Raw genomic sequence first — 21457 nt, 5'->3', positions numbered from 1 at the left:
CACACATATATATCTTCACATTATTTCCTCTGACATGTTTAAAGAAGAAAGAATTTTAGGCTGAGAGAAATCTCTCAAAATTAGGGAAATCTGATAAAGTCCTTCATAGTACTCTAAGATCCAACATAGCATGGGGAATTTTGCCATCACTACTTTCTTAATAAAAAAAATTTTCAATTAAGCCCATTGGAAATCTCTATGAGAAAATATATGATTTTAGAATCAAAGACAATAGGAAAATAGGATTCATTTCACAGAAATTCATTTATTAGCCAATTTGGATGCAAATAGTCAATTCCACGGCATGTAATGTATAGAGTGCTAGGCTTTGAGTTAGGAAGACCCATCTTCCTGAATTCAAATTTGGCTTAAATCAGACTATGTTTTTCTGAGCAAGTCATTTAACTCTGTTTGTTTTGTCATCTTTAAAATGAGTTGGAGAAAGAAATGGCCTTCTTTAGTATCTTTGTCAAGAAAACCCAAATAGGGACATGAAAAGTCAGACATGACTAAAAAAACAACTCAACAATGAACATATCAATTCTGACAAGGGTCCTCAAACTACGGCCGCGGGTCAGATGCGGCAGCTGAGGATGTTTATCCCCCTCACTCAGGGCTATGAAGTTTCTTTACTTAAAGGCTCACAAAACAAAGTTTTTGTTTTTACTATAGTCCAGCCCTCCAACAGTCTGAGGGACAGTGAACTGGCCCCCTATTTCAAAAGTTTGAGGACCCCTGCTATATTACGCATCACAATGTACATCGTTAGGAAGACAACTGTGGCCTGAAAGGAATTTTCAAAGAGATCATTGATTTGGAGCTAGAAGAAACCTTGGATCCATTCCCTCACTTTACAGTTGAAGAAGCTGAAGAATAAAAAGGTTTATTAAATTATCAAAGCTCACACGTGTTCTAGGTATCAGAGAAAAGATTTGAACCCAGGTTCTCTAATTCTAAATATAGCACAATTTCCACTATTCCAAGCAACCATCAAAAATTTTAATTTTCCTGATATTAAGGAAGTAGCTCTACAAAAGAGGCATAAGACCAAAGGCTTATATATCAATAGGATCTATTACCTAAAAGAGTATATTTACATATATGCTTTATATATATTGAAAGTGAATTTTTCCATTTCTCAGACATACTGGCAGAACTATTTTAAATACCTTTTTATTTAAAAGCAGATAAAATGCTTTTCCTAATTACTGACTCAATTAAGATGTTTAATGTCATATGAAAACCTGAATATGTATCATATTTTAAGGGGAAATTCAATTTCATTTTGACAGCCACATAAATTAGAAGTAATTTATGTAAAAAGTAACAGTATGTCAAGCATCTCTGAAAAGGGTCATGTGTGCTTTTGTAATACCTAACATAACAATTCCACAATAGCCCCAAACTATACATTCAGGAATGGAAAAAGTCTAAACACAAAGAGTTCTATATTTTTAATTCATTGTGCCCACGACCACTTTTCTCAGATGTTAGCATTTTCTATATCATTTGAAAAGAGTGAGTGATATCCTAACAATTCATTTTTTGATTGAAGATGTTTGAAACATCACAGAACATGAGGATATGCATATTGAGTTCATAATCTTATAGCCAGAAGACAATTTATTTGCTAAGTACAGGATAGTGAATAAGTCAAATACTTTTAGAGCTTTCCTTTACTCATATCTAATAGGGGAATACTAATGTCTGCTAGACCTATCCTTACAGATTTTAGGGAGTCCAAAATAGTAAATGAAATGTAATGTGATCTATTTTCTTTTGATCAAAATGTATCCTATTAAATCATACTTTTTACTTTTAGGGTTCATCACCTTTACCCTCCCAGAAAAGTATCTCTTTACTCTCCTCTACTTGGGAAAGTATCCCTTGTAATAATGATTTTTTTTAAATGAAAAGAAAAAGGCATTTAAACGAAACCAACAAACACATCAGTCACGTCTGGCAATAGATGTGATATTACTAGATGTTCATATGTCATTTTCACAAAAAGAGGAAGTACATTTTTTCAGGAGTCAATCTTAGTTATTATAATTTCTCATAATTCAGTCCCCTCTCCATTTCCTCCTGGCTTTTTTTGTTGTTCTTTCTTCTTTAGTATTGTAAACATTGCTTGCAATAGTTTAACCTGGTTCTGTTTACTTCATTCTGCTTCATATAAGTTCATGTGATCTTCATACTCTTCTGAATTCAACCTTGTCATTTCTCATGTAATAATAGTACTTTTTTATACTCATGTAGCATAATTGATTTACCTTTTCTCTAAATTATAGTCATGGACTTTATTTCCTATTTTTTGCTACTACAAAACAAGCCATTACATGGAACCTTTGTTTCTATCTTAGACCTCCTTGGGAACAGATAAAGTAATGAGATCTCTGGGGAAAAGAATATAGACATTTTAGTCACTTTTTTTTTTTTTTTAGCATGATTCCAAACTGCTTTCCAGAATGATCCGACCAATTCACAGTGCTATCAACAGTGAATGCATCAACTTTCTTTAGTCTCTCCAATGCTATTTTTTTCTGTTGTTTTTTGAGTGAGTGGTAAAATCTCAGAATTCTTTTGATAGCAATCTCTTATTTGTGATTTCATGTGATTTTAAAAATGATTAACAATGTTGATAGTAATAATAACTAACATTTTTATAGAATTTACTATGTGCCAGAAACTGTTAAGTACTTCACAATTTCTTATTTAATTTTTACTAGTTTGTAATTAAGTATTCCATTCATGTCAGATAATGTGGAAAAAGCAATTTGCAAACCTTAAAGCTCTCTATAAATATGAGCTATTATTATATCTTTTTACCACTTATCCATTGCTTAATTTCTTGGATCTATATAGAGAACAGAAACATGAATCTTAAATATTAGACCCTTACCAAATATATCTGAAACACAGATTTTCCCTCCAATCAAATGATTTTCCTATTTTATCATAGCTACACTAATTTTGTTTATATAAAAGCTTTTTGTTGCTATTGTTCAGTCATCGTCAGTCATGTCTAACTCTTTAAACTTTTTTTTTTGGAGGCAATTGGGGTTAAATGACTTGTACAGGATCACACAGCTAAGAAGTAATGCCTGACTCTTGATGAACCTATTTGGGGTTTTCTTGGCAAAGATACTAGAGTGGTTTTCCATTTCCTTCTCCAGTTAATTTTACAGATGCAGAAACTGAGGCAAACTGGGTTAGGTGACTTGCCCAGGATCACACACACAGCTATTAAGTGTCAGAAAATATGTGTCTGAGTGTGTGAGGAAACATGAGTCTTCCTAACTCTAGATTCTGCACTACATCCACTGAACCAACCAGCTGCACCCTTTTACTTTCATATTATTGAAATTATCTCCTATTTTGTGCTCATTTATCCCTATCCTTGTTGAGGATTCTGCCCTTATCAGTTGTGAAAGCTGATTTCTAATTTTAATGTTAAAATCGAATACAAACCTAAAAATGTCTATGCTGAAACAATATGCTTTATAGATTATTTTTATACATCATAAGAATGATTTTAAGCATAAAAATACAGGGTGTATGCTGACATATGAAATGTGCATGCAAATATATAAACATATAAAAAAGATTATCATGCACACATACACTGCACAGAAGATATAGTAGCTACTTTCAAGGATCTTACTATTAAACTATTTCATGAACCATACTTCTTAAAATCTGCTTCTTAATCTATAAATTGTAAGATATTACATCCACTGTTTACTTCGCAGAATTGTTGTAAATTATGTACCCTCAATTGCCTGATTGATTTTAAAAGCACTTGTAAATCATAAAATTTTCTATAAATAAAATATTTTATGTTAATAAAATCAGTAATTAATTAAAGCAATAAAGATATCATTAGAACTTCTGATTGCATTGAAAAAAATCAATTTCTCAGGAAATCTGAAAAGGGAATATACTAAACTAAAAAAATTCTATAAAAAACTGAAAAGGCAATTGAGGCTTACATAAATAACTATACTTTTTTCCTACATCTATAAAATCTTTATGAATATAATAAACACATACACCAACTAATTCCTTCCCCCATGAAAGGTAGACTATTTTTTCCTGAAAAGGTACTGAAACTATCCTTGAGACATAAATGGCTCAGGGGAATAAAGGCTCAAGCTGTTGACATCATTTTTGGATTACAAAATAGTCAGGAAGAGCTCCAAGTACTCTTTGAGACCAGACTGGTGGAAAATGATGGGCAGTCCAGACAAGGGAGCTTCACTCAGCTGAATCAATTTGATGGGTCCTCAATGCACATCATTTTTGAATATATGTCTCCTGCTGTGCTGAGTAAATCTCATTTTGTTAAATGTGGAATGACCTATGACTATTTCATTTTGTTCCAATATCGAACAGAAACTTAGTCTATTGAGCTGAGTTAGACACAGCCCTGAAGACTTGCTGAAACACTAAGTCAGGAAGATTTTTAATATATGATACTCTACTGCAGCTCAAACTTTTGCAATCATACAATTGACTGAAACATGCAAAAATGTAAGAATCTATTCCATTTATTCTTTATTGACTAGCAAAATAATTTGGCTTCAAAGAATATCATAAAGATTACATGATAGATACAATCAATAACTCCTCTAATTACTACTATCAAATGATTCATAAAACAAGAAGTAGTATGCTTGTCAAGGGTGTCTATTGCAATGCTATTGTATCAATTCATGTATAGTCTCTTTAGCCATTCCCCAAATGACTGGCATCTAATTTGTTCTCCTTTCTTTGCTATTGCAAAAAAAAAAGATTTTGGTATATGTGGAACCAATAAAAATCATTATACTATCTGGAGTATATTCCTAGAAGTAAGATCTCAAGGTCAAAAAGATTATATTTTAGTTACTTTTTTATCTCAGTTCCAAATTACTTTCCAATTTGTTTGAATCAGTATTTAACTTTCCATAGTTCCTCCAACTCTGATTATTTCTATCTTTTGTCATCTTCAGTAATTTTCTGGGTATGAAGTGAAACCCTAGAATTGTTTGTATTTGTATTCTTGGTGACCTGGATCAGTCTTTTATATGGTTGTCAATTTTTGGCCACTTATTCATTGGAGAATAGCTTTTGATCTTCTAGATTTATAGCAGTACCCAAGAGGGAAAAAAAAGATTTTTTTTCTCCAGTCAGCCATTTTCCTTCTTATCCTAGTTATGTTAATATTGTTTTTGCAAAAGCTTTTCAACTTCATGAATTTAAATTATCTATCTTATAGTTCATGATTACCTTCATAGTCATAGCTATAAAAAATAGCCTGATTTGATTCTCTCAAAGTTAATGATTTTAAATTCTTGAACTCCCAATATTACAGCTTGCTGCTTCTCTCTATGGATCTTTAGTATGAATTAGTAAAGGTGTGATCAGACATATGAATAATAAATATCTCTCAGTCAGAAAAAAAAATCTCTAATCAGACTTTCCCCCCAGAAATAATGAGAGAAGTAAGTAGGGATGGAGGCCTACTTTCTTTCTTATAGCTCAATTTTAGAAAAATGACTTGTAGAGAGCTTTATCAGTGATCTTCACAGTAAGGTATTTTCTTGAGTTAGGCTGCTTAGAGATTTGTTGCTCTTTACATTTATAAGGAAAGATCCAATAATCACAGATTTGAAAGATTTAATGGCTCAAAGCAGCAGGTTCCCCAAAAAGGCCACAGATGCCCCTGTATAAAATGTTGGAAGTTAAGAGATACGCCATGGTTTCTTTCTAGCAATCATGTACAGTTTGAGCTGACTTTAATCACTTAGGAAAAATAATCACACTACAAATGCCATCTGGGCAAAAAGGTTTTTTGGCAGATTGCTTGTGCAATCAGCAGAGAAAATACTAAAGATTAAAGCTTGACTGGGGTAGGGGGGACATAGGGGAGATACAAGGGGAAAAAATCTTGCTTTTCAGACTCTTTGGTCAATATAAAAGTAATAGAATGGGGGAGTAGCCCTCCACTGGAAAAACGATTTTTCCTTTTTGCAATGGACCAGAACAATGAGAAGGTGAATCTTACCATGTTCCTCCTTCCATTTCAGTTCTTGCTCATTTGCTTATTCTAGTCACATAGTGTTTAAAGTTGCTAGAAAGTCATGATTTCTTACTAAATTTTCAGCTTCATGTATATGATCATCTCTAGTCAAAGTACAAAACAAAAGAAATGGGGGCTTGTTGTTCAGTTAATTTCAGTTATTCCTAAATCTTTGTGACCCCATTTGGGATATTCCTGGCAGAGATACTGTGGTGATTTGCCATGTCCTTCCCCAGCTCATTTTACAGATAAGAAAATTGAATCAAATAGAGTTAAATGACTTGCCCAGAGACACACAGCTAGTAAGTATCCGAGGTCAGATTTGAATTCATGGAGATGAGTCTGAGACCCAGCACTATGTCCATTGTACAACATAGCTGCCCCATCAATAAATATTAATGATACTATTGTCAGGGATCTCAGAGCAAAGATTCTATTCAAAGGTTCACACCAATTGGAGGAAAATTAGGGTGCCACTTTGCTTATTCCCAATTAGATTTTCCTGATGGTCTTATTTATTTTCTCTCTCAGCAAGCAATACAGGACTTTTTATGCAAAAGTTGCTCAATAAATATTTGTTAAATTGACTTCAACCATTGATTTGAATGTTACAACACAATTTGACCAAACTGATATCAAACTAAAGAATTTTACCTCTATAGATTCTATAAGAAATTCAACTTATAGAAATTCTCCATGAGTTATTCCTTTTGGTTCATGTGATACTTAAAAAACAAAAAGAACTCGGATCACTTCAAATCAGATTAAAAATGCAAAACATTCTGCAAAACTAAAATTGCTTTATAAATGTTAACTATTAAAATAAAAAAGGAGAGAGAGAACACTTGAGGATGCTATGCAATTGAGAGTTGAGGACCACTAAAGAAAAATGTGGGCTCCTTAAGAAACTGGTTGCAGAAGTTGCCAGTGTCTTATTGGATATGAAGGAGTACGACTCAGAGGGGAATCTAGGGAAAAGGCAATTTATTCTCTACACTGTTCAAGGATGCCAAGACTGTCCACAGCTGCCATTTCAGCAAACTGCTTATGGGAGCAGATCTATCTTTTCCCCAAAAGCCATACTAAAGCTCCCACAGTCTGTGAAAAAGTTTGCTCCTTCTGAGCACCAGAGCACAAAAATCTTTCTATCTTTGTCTCCGATTCCCCTGCAGTTCCTGACTTTTTAGAAAACTCTTCAGAAAAATTCTATGGGAGAATGCCATAACACCACAATGAACTTTTGAGAAACAGTATACACACAATTGACAAAATGATTTTAGAGGATTTAATTAGGGGAGAGGATGGTTTAAAAAAACTCCCAATGGTCTTCTTTGGATATATCTATTCACCATGAAGATTTTGAAGAAATGTGAGCTTGACTACAGGAACAAAAGCAGTCATTGTGATACCTATGGTCCAAGGATTTCCTGGAAAAGACGGGAAAGGGATTTAAAGTCTTAATACTAATGCCAGAAAGTACCTTCTAGTATAAGGCAACAAAAATCCATGATGAGCTGGAGGGAGAATCTCAGCCAGAGTACTTTGAGAAGACCCTAGTGAATTACAGGATGATGCTCACCTTAGGAAAGATCATGAATTAATATATCAATCAAGGAGAAATCACTTTAAAGTTAGGTCATTTAAAGGTATTTACTCATGGCAAATGGAAAAATAAAATTATGGAACACTTAATCACCTGAGATCATGTCCATTATAGGTTTTGTTTTGGGTTCTTGAATATTTGTTTTACTATTATTACATACATATACAGTTATCTATTATGTTCCCCTTTGGAATACTGGTGTTATTAATAAAGGATGTCCATATACAGAGCAACTTAAATTAATTTGTCCTTGAAAAAAACTACACTGAAAATCAGATTATTAGTTTTTCCTTTCAGTACCCTAAGTTATCTACCACCAGGACAAAGGAGATAATTACAGTGATCAATTTTCCACCTTACAAAATGGTGCCAAAATGAGAGTATCTGGAAGTAATTTGAAGTTTTGAAATGAGAAAGCATTAGTAACTTAATCAAGAGTACTAAAGTGCTTTTTTTTAAAGTAGAAGAAGAGAACATTAGTGTCAGACATATCAAATATAGCAAACAAAAATGAGGGCGTACATTTATTAATATGAAATTTATGGATTGTGTAATTTCCATTCATTTATTTAGTGATCAAAGGAGCCTTCCAAAAAAAGCTATAAAGAATACAAAACTTTAGATAAAAAAGATCAATTGTTCTCCTTACAAAGAATTCACCAAAGTGTTTTTTAAACAGTGAACTCTTGACATTACCTTTCTTATAATTCAATATGTTTGGAATGTCAGCAAAGCTCTTGTTGAACTATAGCTGATATATTGATGAAACTTGGAGTATATATTATTGGAAGCTAAACCTTTAACAGGTTAGGGAAAAGTAATCACTCAGATTCTTCATCCATATTTACTTTTTATCAGATTATGATTAGAAAAAATAAATAGGCAAATGGAAATGCCACAAATCATGTGAAAATTCAAACAACCTCAAGTAAATATGCTTGTTTATAAAATTCACAAAACATGAATATTTGGGAACCAATGCAATCAGATCCCAGCAGAAAAATTCATTCTTGGAGTAATGGCATATATAAAACTGCCTTTCTTAATTTGCCAATTTTATGGGATATGATGTCAACTGCTTATCCTTCAGAGAGATTAAATTTATTTCAATAGATTCATACTCTTATAAATATAAGGAATAAATGATAATTAATTTTTAAATGGCTCCCTAGTTTTGTTTGACTTTTAGTTTGTATTATTCATGTAAATGTTCCAAATCACCATGGTAAAATATATATTATTTTTCAAAGAATACTTAGATATCACAACCCTGAAGACCAACTGTCAATCAAAAATATATTAGAAAGTCCTTTTTAATTGTTTTCTCAGAACAACTTTTAAATCTCAGTCTACTTATCTGATTCTATTCATAACCAGAGTTTCTCTTGACTTGTGTTACTTTATAATTTTAATATTAGTAGAAACAGTATAAAAAGTATATAAGTAGATAGGTCATATAGTTTAATTCCCTATAAGTTATTATAAAGTTTTAATACCAACCCCATGAATTTAAAGGAAAACATAATTTTTGCACTTCTGTCTTTGTAAATATAAAATTTACAATATATAAAAACATACCTTTCAACGTCAGTCAGTCAGAAGTTCTTCACTCTTTAGATCTGTCTTTAGAATCTTTAATATTTTAATACATCACTTTACTGGAATTTACTCATGTACAGAGGAATACAACCTAATCTCAATCAAATAAATTAATTTTAATATCATCTCTTGGTTACTGGTATGTTTTAAGTCATATCCAAACTTGGATTTCATGACACATTATTTCCTGGCATAATAAGAACTAGATGGGGTGTGCTGGTAAATATTTTCAATCAGCTCTCAGGTAGGAAAAAAAAAATTGCTTCTGCACAATGCACTTTTAAGTTTAATCTGCATTAATTAACATTTTCTCCATCACTTTATTAAGTGTAGACAAGCAACAAAATAATAAATCACGCTCTGATTTGCAGCATTTCCAATGGTCACATTTAGTATTTAACAATTAGGTCCTGAATTGGTATGATCTGATTTCAGCACACACCTGGAGTGGTTGTAATTGATTGTGATCAGTAGTATTAAAATTGTAAATATATACACATACATATTTATATATGTGTACATTGTGGATAAATATACATATACACATATATTATCATTTATATATTTCTATATTTTACATGTGCCTATATTTACAATTTACATACATACACACAAATATATATATATTACACACATATTTGTTTAATTATTCAAACTCTTTCCACCTTTTAGTTTTATTTGTTCTCCAAATGGTTAATTCTGTTACATTATAAAAGGCAAATCCTTCAGAATGCTTCTGAGTGAAACAACTTAAGCAACAAAGTATTTTCCATGTGCCCATCTAGTCTCACATCTCATTTTTTAAACCTTATAGTTAAAGAGAATTTGGAAGAAAATACATTTCCAAAAGCATCTTACCTGCTTCCCATCTAGGGTATACAGGCGTTTAACCACTCCTGAATCCAGTTTGATGGCATCAGTTATATCAGTGAGAACCTGCTCAAATGAATGGGCGGTCTTCTTGTTGAGTAGAATTCGGACAGCTTTACGTGGCTTCACACCACTTCTGATGATGGTGACTAGTTTGGGCCGAATGAAATCCTTATTCTCCCTCACATCTGAGGGGCTGCCTTTGGCAGTGGCAAGCGAAGACACCGTACGGGAAGCAGAAGTTGTCTTGACATTGACTGACCAGTTAGGGTTTACATTCTTGGTGTACTCCAGTTTTTTGAAGGGTTCTATTGACCCACATACATAACTCTCTCCTAGAAAAAGAAAGGAGAAAAATGATTTATCCATTTATCTGATAAATAAAAATCTGATTTCCTTCTTTTCTCTTTATTCTCTGGTTTCTTCTCCTCCTACTAGAGGCAACTAGCCAGCTGTAAAATTTAAAGAAAAGAAAATATGGTCTAATAGTCAATAATCAAGGAAGATAAGATGGTTATTTCTATTCTGGCATGCTGGATTAAAACTTTTTCTATAGTGGTTTTTATACATAAGGCCTATGCCAGGTGACATAAAGATGAAAAATGATAACTTCTGCCCTGAAGGAACTTTCAATCTAGTGGATGAATGAAAATTATGAAATATTTATTATATGTCAACCACTGTTCTCTATCTATTGATACAAATAGAAAAGTGAAACAGATCACATTCTAATTAAAGTAGACAACACATATAAGAGAGTTCAGTTGTAGGATGGAAGAAAAGGCCTGGAAATCCTAAGAATTCAACAGCAGGATGTATGGCAAAGTCCAGAGGTAGTGAAGGCAGATATATATACATACATACATATATATATATATATTTATATATACACAAATAACTAAAATACAAGTTAAGATATGAATCTGTCTTATAGAAAGTCATAAATAAGAGCAGGGGAATTTAAAAGAAATAGAATCTGACCATGAAGGATAACAGAAGGCAATACAAGATGTGAAACATAACATGATACAAGAAAGATAGTCTAGAATATATCTATGCAATATGTTGAATATTTAATTAAGGAGTTTGCATTTTATACTGTAGTAAATTTAAAAAATAGGATTTTGAGAAGAGAAATTATAAAGTGGGCTAATGCATTCAGAAAATGAAAAGTAGAAATGAGAACAGATTGGAGGAAGGAGACACCAGAGATAGAAACCAGTAATGAATCTATAACAATAGTCCAAATAGGAGCCAACAGAAATATGAACTAGATTGCTTTAATGAATCTGGTAATTTGGTTTTAATCTAATAATTCTATACCATTAATTAAATGGTAAGAAGGGGTTGGATAATAGTTGTGATAACTACATTTATATAGTACCTACTATGTGTCAGGCATGGTCTTAGTGCTTTACAAGTCTCATCTCTTGATCCTCACAACTGTGAGATTTGGATGAATTATTTTAGAGAGAGAATTAACAGGACTTGACACACTGCTAATATCAATCAAAAAGAGGGGTAATTTTTGAGGGAAAGACATGTTTAGTTTTGAACATCTCAAATAGAGATGTGGGTAAGACATTGAAATAGATGCAACTGGAAGAAGAATATACAAATTTAGGAGTCATTTCCCTCTACACAATAATTCAAGTCCTACGAATGGATTAACTTGCCTTAGGTGTAAAGAGAGAGAAGAATCCAAGGACTAAACTATTAGGGAACTCAAAACTTACGGGATAGAGGGAAGAACTAGTGAAAAAGAGAGAAAAGGAACAGTCAAAGGGAAACCTATCCAAATATGATTAAGTCATAAACCCAAAAGAGGAGGAACTTATTAAAGAAAGAAGAGATGGTCTAGTCATAGGAACTGCTAAAGAAAGATCAACAATGATAAGGAAGGAGAAACCATAGGCTCTGGCGATTTAAAAAAAAAGTATTTTTTTTAATAGTGCTCTGAGATCATCAAAACACTTTCATCACAACAGCCCCTTAATGCAGATAGGATAAGTGCTATTAAGGTATTATTCTCCCCATTTAAAAAATGAGGAAAGAGGCTTAAATTGGCCCATAAATACATAGCCAAAGTTTGAGATCTGGGATTCCAATTCAGAGATCAATATTCTCTTAAATTACCCCTGATGAGGTATACTCTTTTGGGTGATCTGCTCTCTTCTATTATATCTGGGTAGTTGACATTCCAGGGAAGTTAATGACATCCAGGGAAGTTAATGTTTACAAGGTACTTTATAACATGTGAAATAGATAATACTATATTATTCCTTTTACTGACTGACCCAGAAGAATAAAACTGCTCACCTAAGATTACAAAGCTAATAAGTAGCAAAGACAAGAGGTGGACCTCCCAAAAACCTGGATTCTTCCCATAGCACTTCATTCACTCTGCTATGTTTAACCTCAGAGAGAGCATATCTAGAAAAAAGAAGTCAGATTACAAAATTTTCCAGAGAAAGTAATGATGGGGACATGAGAGCAGAGGGGAGGCTACAGTATTCTTTTTAGAATTCTGGCAGCAGAGAAAAGAGGATGTTGAATGAAAAATTTAACAAAATAAAGTAAATGCTTTTTTAATATTGAGGAGACCTGAATGTGTTTGTAGCCAGAGGTATCAGGCACAGGTGGAAGAGAGAAAAATGAGGGCCAAACAAAATTTAAACCACAATTAACAGATTAACAAGCCTGAGGCAGATGTGGTGGGGAGGGGAAGAGGAGACTGAAAGTCTGGTTTAGGTCAAAGCCAAGCTCACAAAAATAACTACTAGAGAGCGAGGCAGGAAGTCATGAACTGTATCCAAGGGAAAGATGGAAGTGGGAGATAGGTGGGAGGGAATGAAGAGGGAGAATGAAACCTTGAAAACCATTAGTTTGTCTCAGCCTAAGTCAGATCCTATATGGAGCTCCTTATTCATACCCCAATGTTCTTTGGGGAGCTGAAAACAAATGGAGAAAGAGGCAATTAAGAAGCTAAGTTTGAAAATGAAGGGAGGGGAGGGAGGAGACAGGAACTGAGGATATCAGGTCAAAGAAACAAGAATATATTGTATTGGCCATATGCCAGGCACTATGGTAAGCCTGTGAATATAAATGTGAACAAAAAGAAACGCAGTGATCTCAAGCACATTATATTCTAATGTGTAGAAATGATGGTGGTAAACTCTGTAAAAATTGTGTCCCCTTTAATCTGTAAAATAATTATTGAAATTGTGTCCCCTTTGATCTGCAAAAGACGAGAGATTTGGGGTCTCTCAGGTTCTAGAGAGTCTGGAAAGAGGCACATTTTCCAGACAGAGATAAGCAGCATCATTCAATTGGAAATTTCTGGCAAAACACCCCCCATTGGGTAGTCGAATCCCCATTCAGGAAACTCTAAATTCTGAAAAAAAAAAACCTTCAACGTTTTTCGTTCATTTGGGAGATCCTAATCTGATAATCAATTCAAACTGCCCCAAGATTTGCTCATATAATAGGATTCTGCAAACCCATTCTTGGCAAATTTCTTCATTAAGAAGTCTGCCCACTAAGAGAGAGGGAGCTTCTTAGTAAAAAATAAAATTTACTTTTTTGCCACAGACTTTTGGGTTTGTGAATTCTTTCCCATTTGGATCTAGATCTCTGAGCAGAGAGGGGATATCTCATTCCTACACATCATCAAAACAAAGCTGAAAGTGGTGGCTATCAATACCAGGACAAGGAGGAGAGAGTATGGAGCCAGGAGTGGATCTGGGAGGGCAATGTAGACATGACTCACCTGGACATTTTTCTTCAAATATAAGTTCTAGGAGGAACCTATTAGATGAGAATGAGGGGTTGTGATCAAGGGTACAGTCAGTGAGTTAATAACTATTCAGTAAGCACCTAGTGTGTGCTTACTAAGCACTGGGGATACAAAGAAAGGTAAAGGATACTCCCTGCCCTCTAAAATCTCACATCCAGAAGGGAAGAAAACATGTAAATAACAATGTAAAAACAAGTTATATACAACATAAATTAGAGATAATAGAAGGAAGGCACTAGAATTAAGAGGGATCAGAAAAGACTTCTTGCAGAATGTGGGATTTTATCTGTATCTTGAAGGAAGACAGAGAAGTCAGAGGATAAAGAGGAAGAGGAAAAGAATTTTAGTCATGGCAGATAACTATTGAAAATGAACCGAACTGGGAGATAGGTTGTTTTGTTGGAAAAATAGCAAGGAGGTCAGTGTCATTGGTTCTCCACTTATGCGAAAAGAAATAAAGCTTAAGATGACTGGAAATACAGGAGAGGGCCAGATTATAAAGGACTTTGAATAACAGAAATAGATTTTTATATTTGATCCTGAAGGTGATAGAAACTCCTGCAGCTTATTAAATGGGGGCTGGAGGTGATAGGGAAAAACCTATTCTTTTGGAAGATCAAATAACAGCAGAGTACAGAAGGAAGAGTCAGTTTTAATAAGGAGAAAGTCTAAGATTGGAATAAAAGAGCAAAGAATAGAAGAACACAAGAATTGTAAGATGGAGACAAAACTAAGATGGGGGAATTCCCATGTAGTGACCCCAGTTTTCTCAGCAGAGTAGGATCTAAGGTTACCTCCATGAGAAGGAAAAGGGATAAATCTAATGATAGTACAGAAATGTGCCTTTAGTATTTTCCTATTCAAAATGGTAATAATAGTCAATATCAAAATTATTTTATTGCCATATTTGTTATTTATGTGAGAAACAAAATGCTTGCAAATCCCATCCAAAGAAAAAATGCTCTACATTACTGACAATCACTCCAAAATTTTATATAAATTGAAATGAATTATAGAATAAAGAGGCAGCTGCTACATTTGAGACAATTTTATTGTCAAATAGCTTCTTAAATAATAGTTTTTAGTACATAGTTCTGAAGAAACATGACATATATATGTGCAAATTTATCTCATGTTTATAATTCATTCTTAAATTCCCATATAAATAGAGGTATTATGCCTTCCCTCCTTAATGATCAAGTATACAGTGCTAGGTACATAGATATGTTCAAAAATACTTGCTGACTAAATTTTTGGGGTGACCAATACTACCAAAACTGTCTCTTGAAAAAAAAACAAATTCAGGAATTGCAATTATTCTAAAAGTTAGACACTAAAATTATGCATTTCAAAAATCAGAGGTTTTAGCAAAGCTTAAAATATTGACATTTATCAGGAGTGATCAATTAAAGGGAAGACTTATATTTAAAAAAAAACTTTAAACACAATTTTTTTTTCTTACTTCACAGGATATAAATTTCTTAAAGATAAAGAGATCTCAAAAATAAGAAAATTAAAATAACCTTTTCCTTATGCTACTAGAAAAAGTTTTATTCATCATGTAAATTTAGTAGATAAAAAGAAAGAATTAATTACTGCTAAAATAAGCAGATCCAATAGGGTGCTTTTATTTTTATCTATATCCCTAACAAATATTTTAAAATGAACAGTTTGATCCTCCAAGGTCACAGAACAAATGCTTCATAGTAAATAAATAAATGAATGACTCAACCAGGGTTTAAAAATTTTACAATTAAAAGCACTCATTTAAAAGAAATAATTGATTTATAAATAAGTTATAAAGTACAAGACTTCTTTTTAGAAATGCTTCTCTAGGTAACACACACACACACACACACACACACACACACACACACACCCCTAAACCAATCATTTCTAATTACCCAGAGATTGTCATACATATTGGTTATGTTCCTTTGTGAAAGTTGATATAAATGGAGTTGTGACGGTATAGTTTAAGATTTTAGAATAAAAGTAAGGTCTCAGAGATAAACCAAGAAAATAGAACTGGATTCATAGTTGTCGCTAAACATCTGTGTGACAAGATAATCTCGAAACCTGTTTCTTCATCTGTCAGATGACAATATTACTATTTATCCTACCAACTTTACAAGATTGCCATGGTGATCAAATGAAATAACAGACAAGAAGGTCCTCTGCAAAGCTGCAAGTGTCAAAAGACCATATGAAATTCCAGTAAATGTCACTATTAAATTATTGTTAAAATATACCTAATTACTAGCAGGTATTCAAATCAGATCTTTAAGCTCTATTGCCCATATTTCAAATTCAAGCCAACAAAGTATCTATTATTATTCATGTGCTTTTCTTTAGCACTTAGCACAATACTTGGCATACATTATGAGATTAATAAGTGCTTTAAACATTGATTGACTATTATGCATAAGGCATAATACAGGGCACTAAGAAAACAGATGCCTCTATGACAAAAACATAATTCCTCCCTTAACGAAACAAAATTGGATATCAAAAAAAAAGTTGGTACTAAGTAGAGATTCCTTTACTAAGTCAGTTTTTCTCATTTAGGAGTTAGATTAATGCTTATTAAAGATTGATTTTATCAGGGGGGATTGGTTTCACATATTATACACTAAATGCATTGAATTGAATGTTAATTATTGAGAAAGACATCCATTAAAGGTTTTTTCTTCCTATTTGCAATACTTATTCTAGGTGGGGTTTGAAACCCATTGTTTGTTAATGGCAGGGTCAAGATTGCAAAGGGAGAAAAGTGAGATCAGAGCAGAATTGGGAGCAGAAAGAGGTAGACTAACTGGGTTCTCCTTAAGAATGAAGAATAGAGGGGTAATGAGCTGAATGCAGCCAAACTGTAACAGGGTGTCTGTTCAGTTATGATATCCTCTCCCAAAGAGGATTTTTAATCTGCTCCTTCAGAGATAAGGGAAAAATTAAAAGCCTTAAATGGCCTTCAAACTTTAACAGGAGACTTCTGGAGGCGGAGCCAAGATGGCAGAGACAGACACAGGTTTCTCTCTGACCTTCTCTACAACCTTCACACTAATTAGGAAACCAGCCTCTGAATTAGCTCTGGACCAGCAGAACCTACAAATACTGGGAGTGCAACAAACTATCAGCAGAAGATAATTTCGAAGATTGCCAGAAAAGGTCTATTTCAGTTGGAAACGGGAAGGAGGCAGCCAGCACAAGTAGCTGAATACAAACACCAGTGCAGTCAGTGTAGAGTCCTGGGATGGTGCAGTCTCTACAGGTAATGTGGACTCTGCGAGGTGGAGAATTTACAAGGAGGAAACAGACCAGGAAAGGTCTGTTTCAATTGGAAATGGGAGGGAGGCAGCGAAGCACAAACAACTAAATACAAACTCCAGCACAGAGAGCACAGAGTCCTGGGGTGGTGTAGACTCCATGGGGTGGTGCAGACTCTGTAGGCAGTGCAGACTCCACAAGTGGTGCAGACCCTGTGTGGCAAAGAATCTATGGGGAGGAATTTACAGCATTGTTGGCCACTCTGCCCTGTTGCAAGCACTAGATCAGCAGAGAAGTTATAAAACATCCAACACAAACACAAAAGATCTATAGTGAACCCCCAAACCCCAGAATCTCATGGGACCTGGACACACCCACCCAGCACCAGGAGTAAATCAGCACTACCCAGAACTGTTGCAGCCCCTTGGAAAACCTCCCCCACCCTAAAGGGAAACCTTAACTTTTTTTAAAAAAATTAGTAAAAAAGTAAAGAGGACTATAAACAGCTTCTATGATGAAAGAGAAGAAGAAATTTCAAACCCTGAGGAGACTAAAGGCAGATTGTCTCCAGATGAAGCTCCAAAAGGTGATGTTCCCCATCATACAAGGTTCTCCTAGAAATTAAAAAGGATCTTAAAAGAGAGCTAGAAGAAAAATGGGGAAAGGAAATGAAAAATTTGCAAGAAAGTTTGGAAAAGGCAACACAGAAATTATCTGAAGAAAATTCACTACAAAATAGACAGTGAAATGGAAAAGGCAGATAACTCATTAAAAGATAGATTTGATAAAATGGAAAAAGAAAGCAACTCCTAGAAAAACAGAATTTGTGAAATGGAAAAAAAATTCCATAGAACAAAACGACTCATTTAAAAAAAATTCAATTGTACAAATACAAAAAGAAGTTTAAAAAGTCAATGAATAAAATAATTCACTAAAATTCAGAATTAAACAAACAGAAATGAATGACTCAATGAGACAACAAGAATCAGTCCAGAAAAAAAAAGAAAAGAAAAGAAAAGAAAAGAAAAACTAGGGAAAAAATGTAAAATACCTAATTCAGAAAACAACCGACCTGGAAAATAGATCTAGGAGAGACAATCTAAGGATTATTGGACTCCCTGAAATACATGATGAAAAAAAGAGCCTAGATACTCTGTCAGGAAATTATCTTTTTATAAATTTTATTTTATTTAATAGTCTTTTATTTACAGGTTATATGCATGGGTAACTTTACAGCATTAACAATTGCCAAACCTCTTGTTCCAATTTTTCACCTCTTACCCCTCCACCCCCTCCCCTAGATGGCAGGATGACCAGTAGATGTTAAATACATTAAAATATAAATTAGATACACAATAAGTATACATGACCAAAACATTATTTTGCTGTACAAAAAGAATCAGACTTTGAAATATTGTACAATTAGCTTGTGAAGGAAATAAAAAATGCAGGTGGGCATAAATATAGGGATTGGGAATTCAATGTAATGATTTTTAGTCATCTCCCAGAGTTCTTTCTCTGGGCGTAGCTGGTTCAGTTCATTACTGCTCCATTGGAAATGATTTGGTTGATCTCGTTGCTGAGGATGGCCAGGTCCATCAGAACTGGTCATCATATAATATTGTTGTTGAAATATATAATGATCTCCTGGTCCTGTCAGGAAATTATCAAAGAGAACTGCCTGGATATCACAGAATCAGAAGATAAAATGACCATTGAAAGAATTCACCAAAAGTCTCCTAAAAGAGACACCAAAATTAAAAGCCCAAGGAATATAGTGGCTAAATTTGAGAACTATTGGACCAAGGAAAAATATTACAAGCAACCAGAAAGAAATAATTAAAATACTGAGAAGCCACAATAAGGATTACTTAGGATCTAGCAGCTTTGACTTTAATGGATCGAAGAGCCTGGAATCTGATATTCTGAAAGGCAAAGGAACTTGAAATGCAGCCAAACTGTAACAGGGAATTTGTTCAGTTATGCTAGAGATAAAGAAAATAAAACACTGATCTTAATCATTTATTATTTAGTAATGGGTAAAAACAAAAATTCCAGTGTTAGAAATGATCTTCTACTAGGAACTTAAGGCACATGAAATTAAAAATAAATTTGCCAGCATACTGAGTGCATAAGAGGGAATATCTGTCTGAATTCCTGCTTCATTTAAAAGATATTTCCAATAAATGAAAAAATTTAGAGCCAGTAATAAAATAAATCAACCATTATAGTAAGGTGACTTCCAATCTCACAACATTTGAAATATTGGAATTAGACTGTTTCTGCCCTAGAAAAAATGAGGCATTTTAATACTTTCACTGCAAATAGGATTCTACATATATATATCTATATTATGTTAGGATATTGATAAAGATGTCCAAAATGTCTCTTTTTGAAAATAACCCATGACACTTAAAAGAAAATGCTTGAATACCTTATGTTACACCAAGTATAAAATTACATTGCTCCAACATACTTTTCTTTTTTTTTGGGGGGGTGGGAGCAAAGCAATGGGAGGTAAGTGACTTGCCCAGGAACACACAGCTAGTAAGTGTTAAGTGTCTGAGTCTGCATTTAAACTCAGGTCCTCCTGACTCCAGGTTCACTGTTCTTTCTATTGTGCCATTTAGTTGCCCCCAGCAAAACAAAACAAAACAAAACAAAACACAGTTTTAAATAAAATTTCTGTAAAGAAGATTTTCCCATTTGTATGTGGGAAAGGATATTGAATTAAAAGTTAGAATGCTAACCTTTTTACTTTTATGATACTCTAATCTTCTCTCTGACCAACTGTGTTCTATCTTCCATCTTTCTCAGTGCCTCCTTTTAAATCTATTATTTTTTTTTTCTTTTCTTTTTTTTTGCTGAGGCAATTGCAGTTAAGTGATTTGCCCGGGGTCACACAGCTAGGAAATATTAAGTGTCTGAGGCCAGATTTGAACTCCTGACTTCAGGGCTGTTGCTCTACCCACTATGCCAGCTAGTTGCTTCTCTATTCTTCATTCTTAAGGAGACCCTAGTTAGTCTAACTCTTTCTGCTCCCCACTACTCTGATCTCACTTTTCTCCCCTTGCAATACTGATCCTACCATTAACTGGTTCAATTACATACACTGTCATTAACTTTAGACTCCCTTACTCCCTTTCTTGTCCTGTCATCATTCAAGCCTTATGCCAGACCCCAAGAACTGAATTACCACCTCCACCCCTCCTCCCCGCATCATTATCTGTTTTCTCTTCTCTTAAAGACCTACTGATGAACATGGCTGAAAGACATCACAACTCTGCTATTAGAGTCATTATAAATTTGTTATCCAATCTCAACTAGTATTTCTCTGGTCCACAGTGATGTTTCTGTTTTTTCCCAATGGTCTAACACATTTCCCATAACTGCTGTTTTGAACTTCTCTCTTCAGGCCTCCTATGCCACTTTGCCTTTTCTTGGCCATCTTCTCTTAGCAAGGGATATATAAGTTATCAGTTGTGAACTTTCTCTTACTCAATTCTATATCTTAACATTCCTCCACATAATCCTTCATGGTCTCCTTTGCTCCAGCTAATAAGGAAGAGATAACTCTTTTCTTAATCATCAAGAAATCAATCCCTTCATCCCAAGACTTTCCCCTGAATTTCAATTATTCCTTATCTACTGATTCCTTCCCTGCTGCTTACAAAAATCCCCAGGTCTCCCCCATCTTTAATAAAAAATATTCATGTGATATCACTATCATGTCAAACTATCATCCTACCATTTGGTAGGAGTATCAATCTCTGCTCCTTTTCTAAGACTAGAAAAAACCAACTACACTCATTGAATCTACTTCCTCTGCCTTCTGCTTTTGAAATGCCTACAGTCTGGCTTAAGTCAGATGACTTCACTGAAACTGCTCTTCCCAAAATTACCAAAAATAGTTAATTACTAAATTCAATGGCTTTTTTTAGTCATTATTTTTCTTTACCTTCTTGCAGTATATAATACTATGTGTCATCACCTCCTCTCTAGAATGCTTCCTCCTGGGTTTCCAAAACTGTTTTTGGTCTCCTACTTTTCTTCTCATATATGATTTCCTTCTCACTCTCTGCAAAGTTGTCATCTGTGCCCTGTCTTTTAATCATGAATATTATAGCAGCATCAATTTAAAGAGAGAGATGCTCTGACCTGGGAGCCTGCTTCCTCCTCATTCTCCACTCTGATTCAGTTATCTCATCAGTACTCTAGAGTTCAATTATCATCTCTATGAATATGATTCCCAGATCTA

The 21457-nt window shown here is 33.9% G+C and overlaps 1 protein-coding gene across 2 annotated transcripts in view; it reads right to left on the bottom strand.

Annotated features, from left to right (window-relative positions):
- Positions 1 to 21457, bottom strand: part of DCLK1 (doublecortin like kinase 1) — a 390620-nt gene that overhangs the window by 349026 nt on the left and 20137 nt on the right. For both annotated transcript variants that reach the window (XM_031960701.1, XM_003764516.2), the window contains exon 3: positions 10125 to 10471. In XM_031960701.1, coding sequence (XP_031816561.1) covers positions 10125 to 10471 — 347 coding nt within the window. The remainder of the gene's footprint in view (positions 1 to 10124; positions 10472 to 21457) is intronic.

This window comes from Sarcophilus harrisii, chromosome 3, assembly GCF_902635505.1.
Source record: "Sarcophilus harrisii chromosome 3, mSarHar1.11, whole genome shotgun sequence".
NCBI lineage: Eukaryota > Metazoa > Chordata > Mammalia > Dasyuromorphia > Dasyuridae > Sarcophilus > Sarcophilus harrisii.
This window is presented reverse-complemented; position numbering and strand designations above follow the sequence as displayed.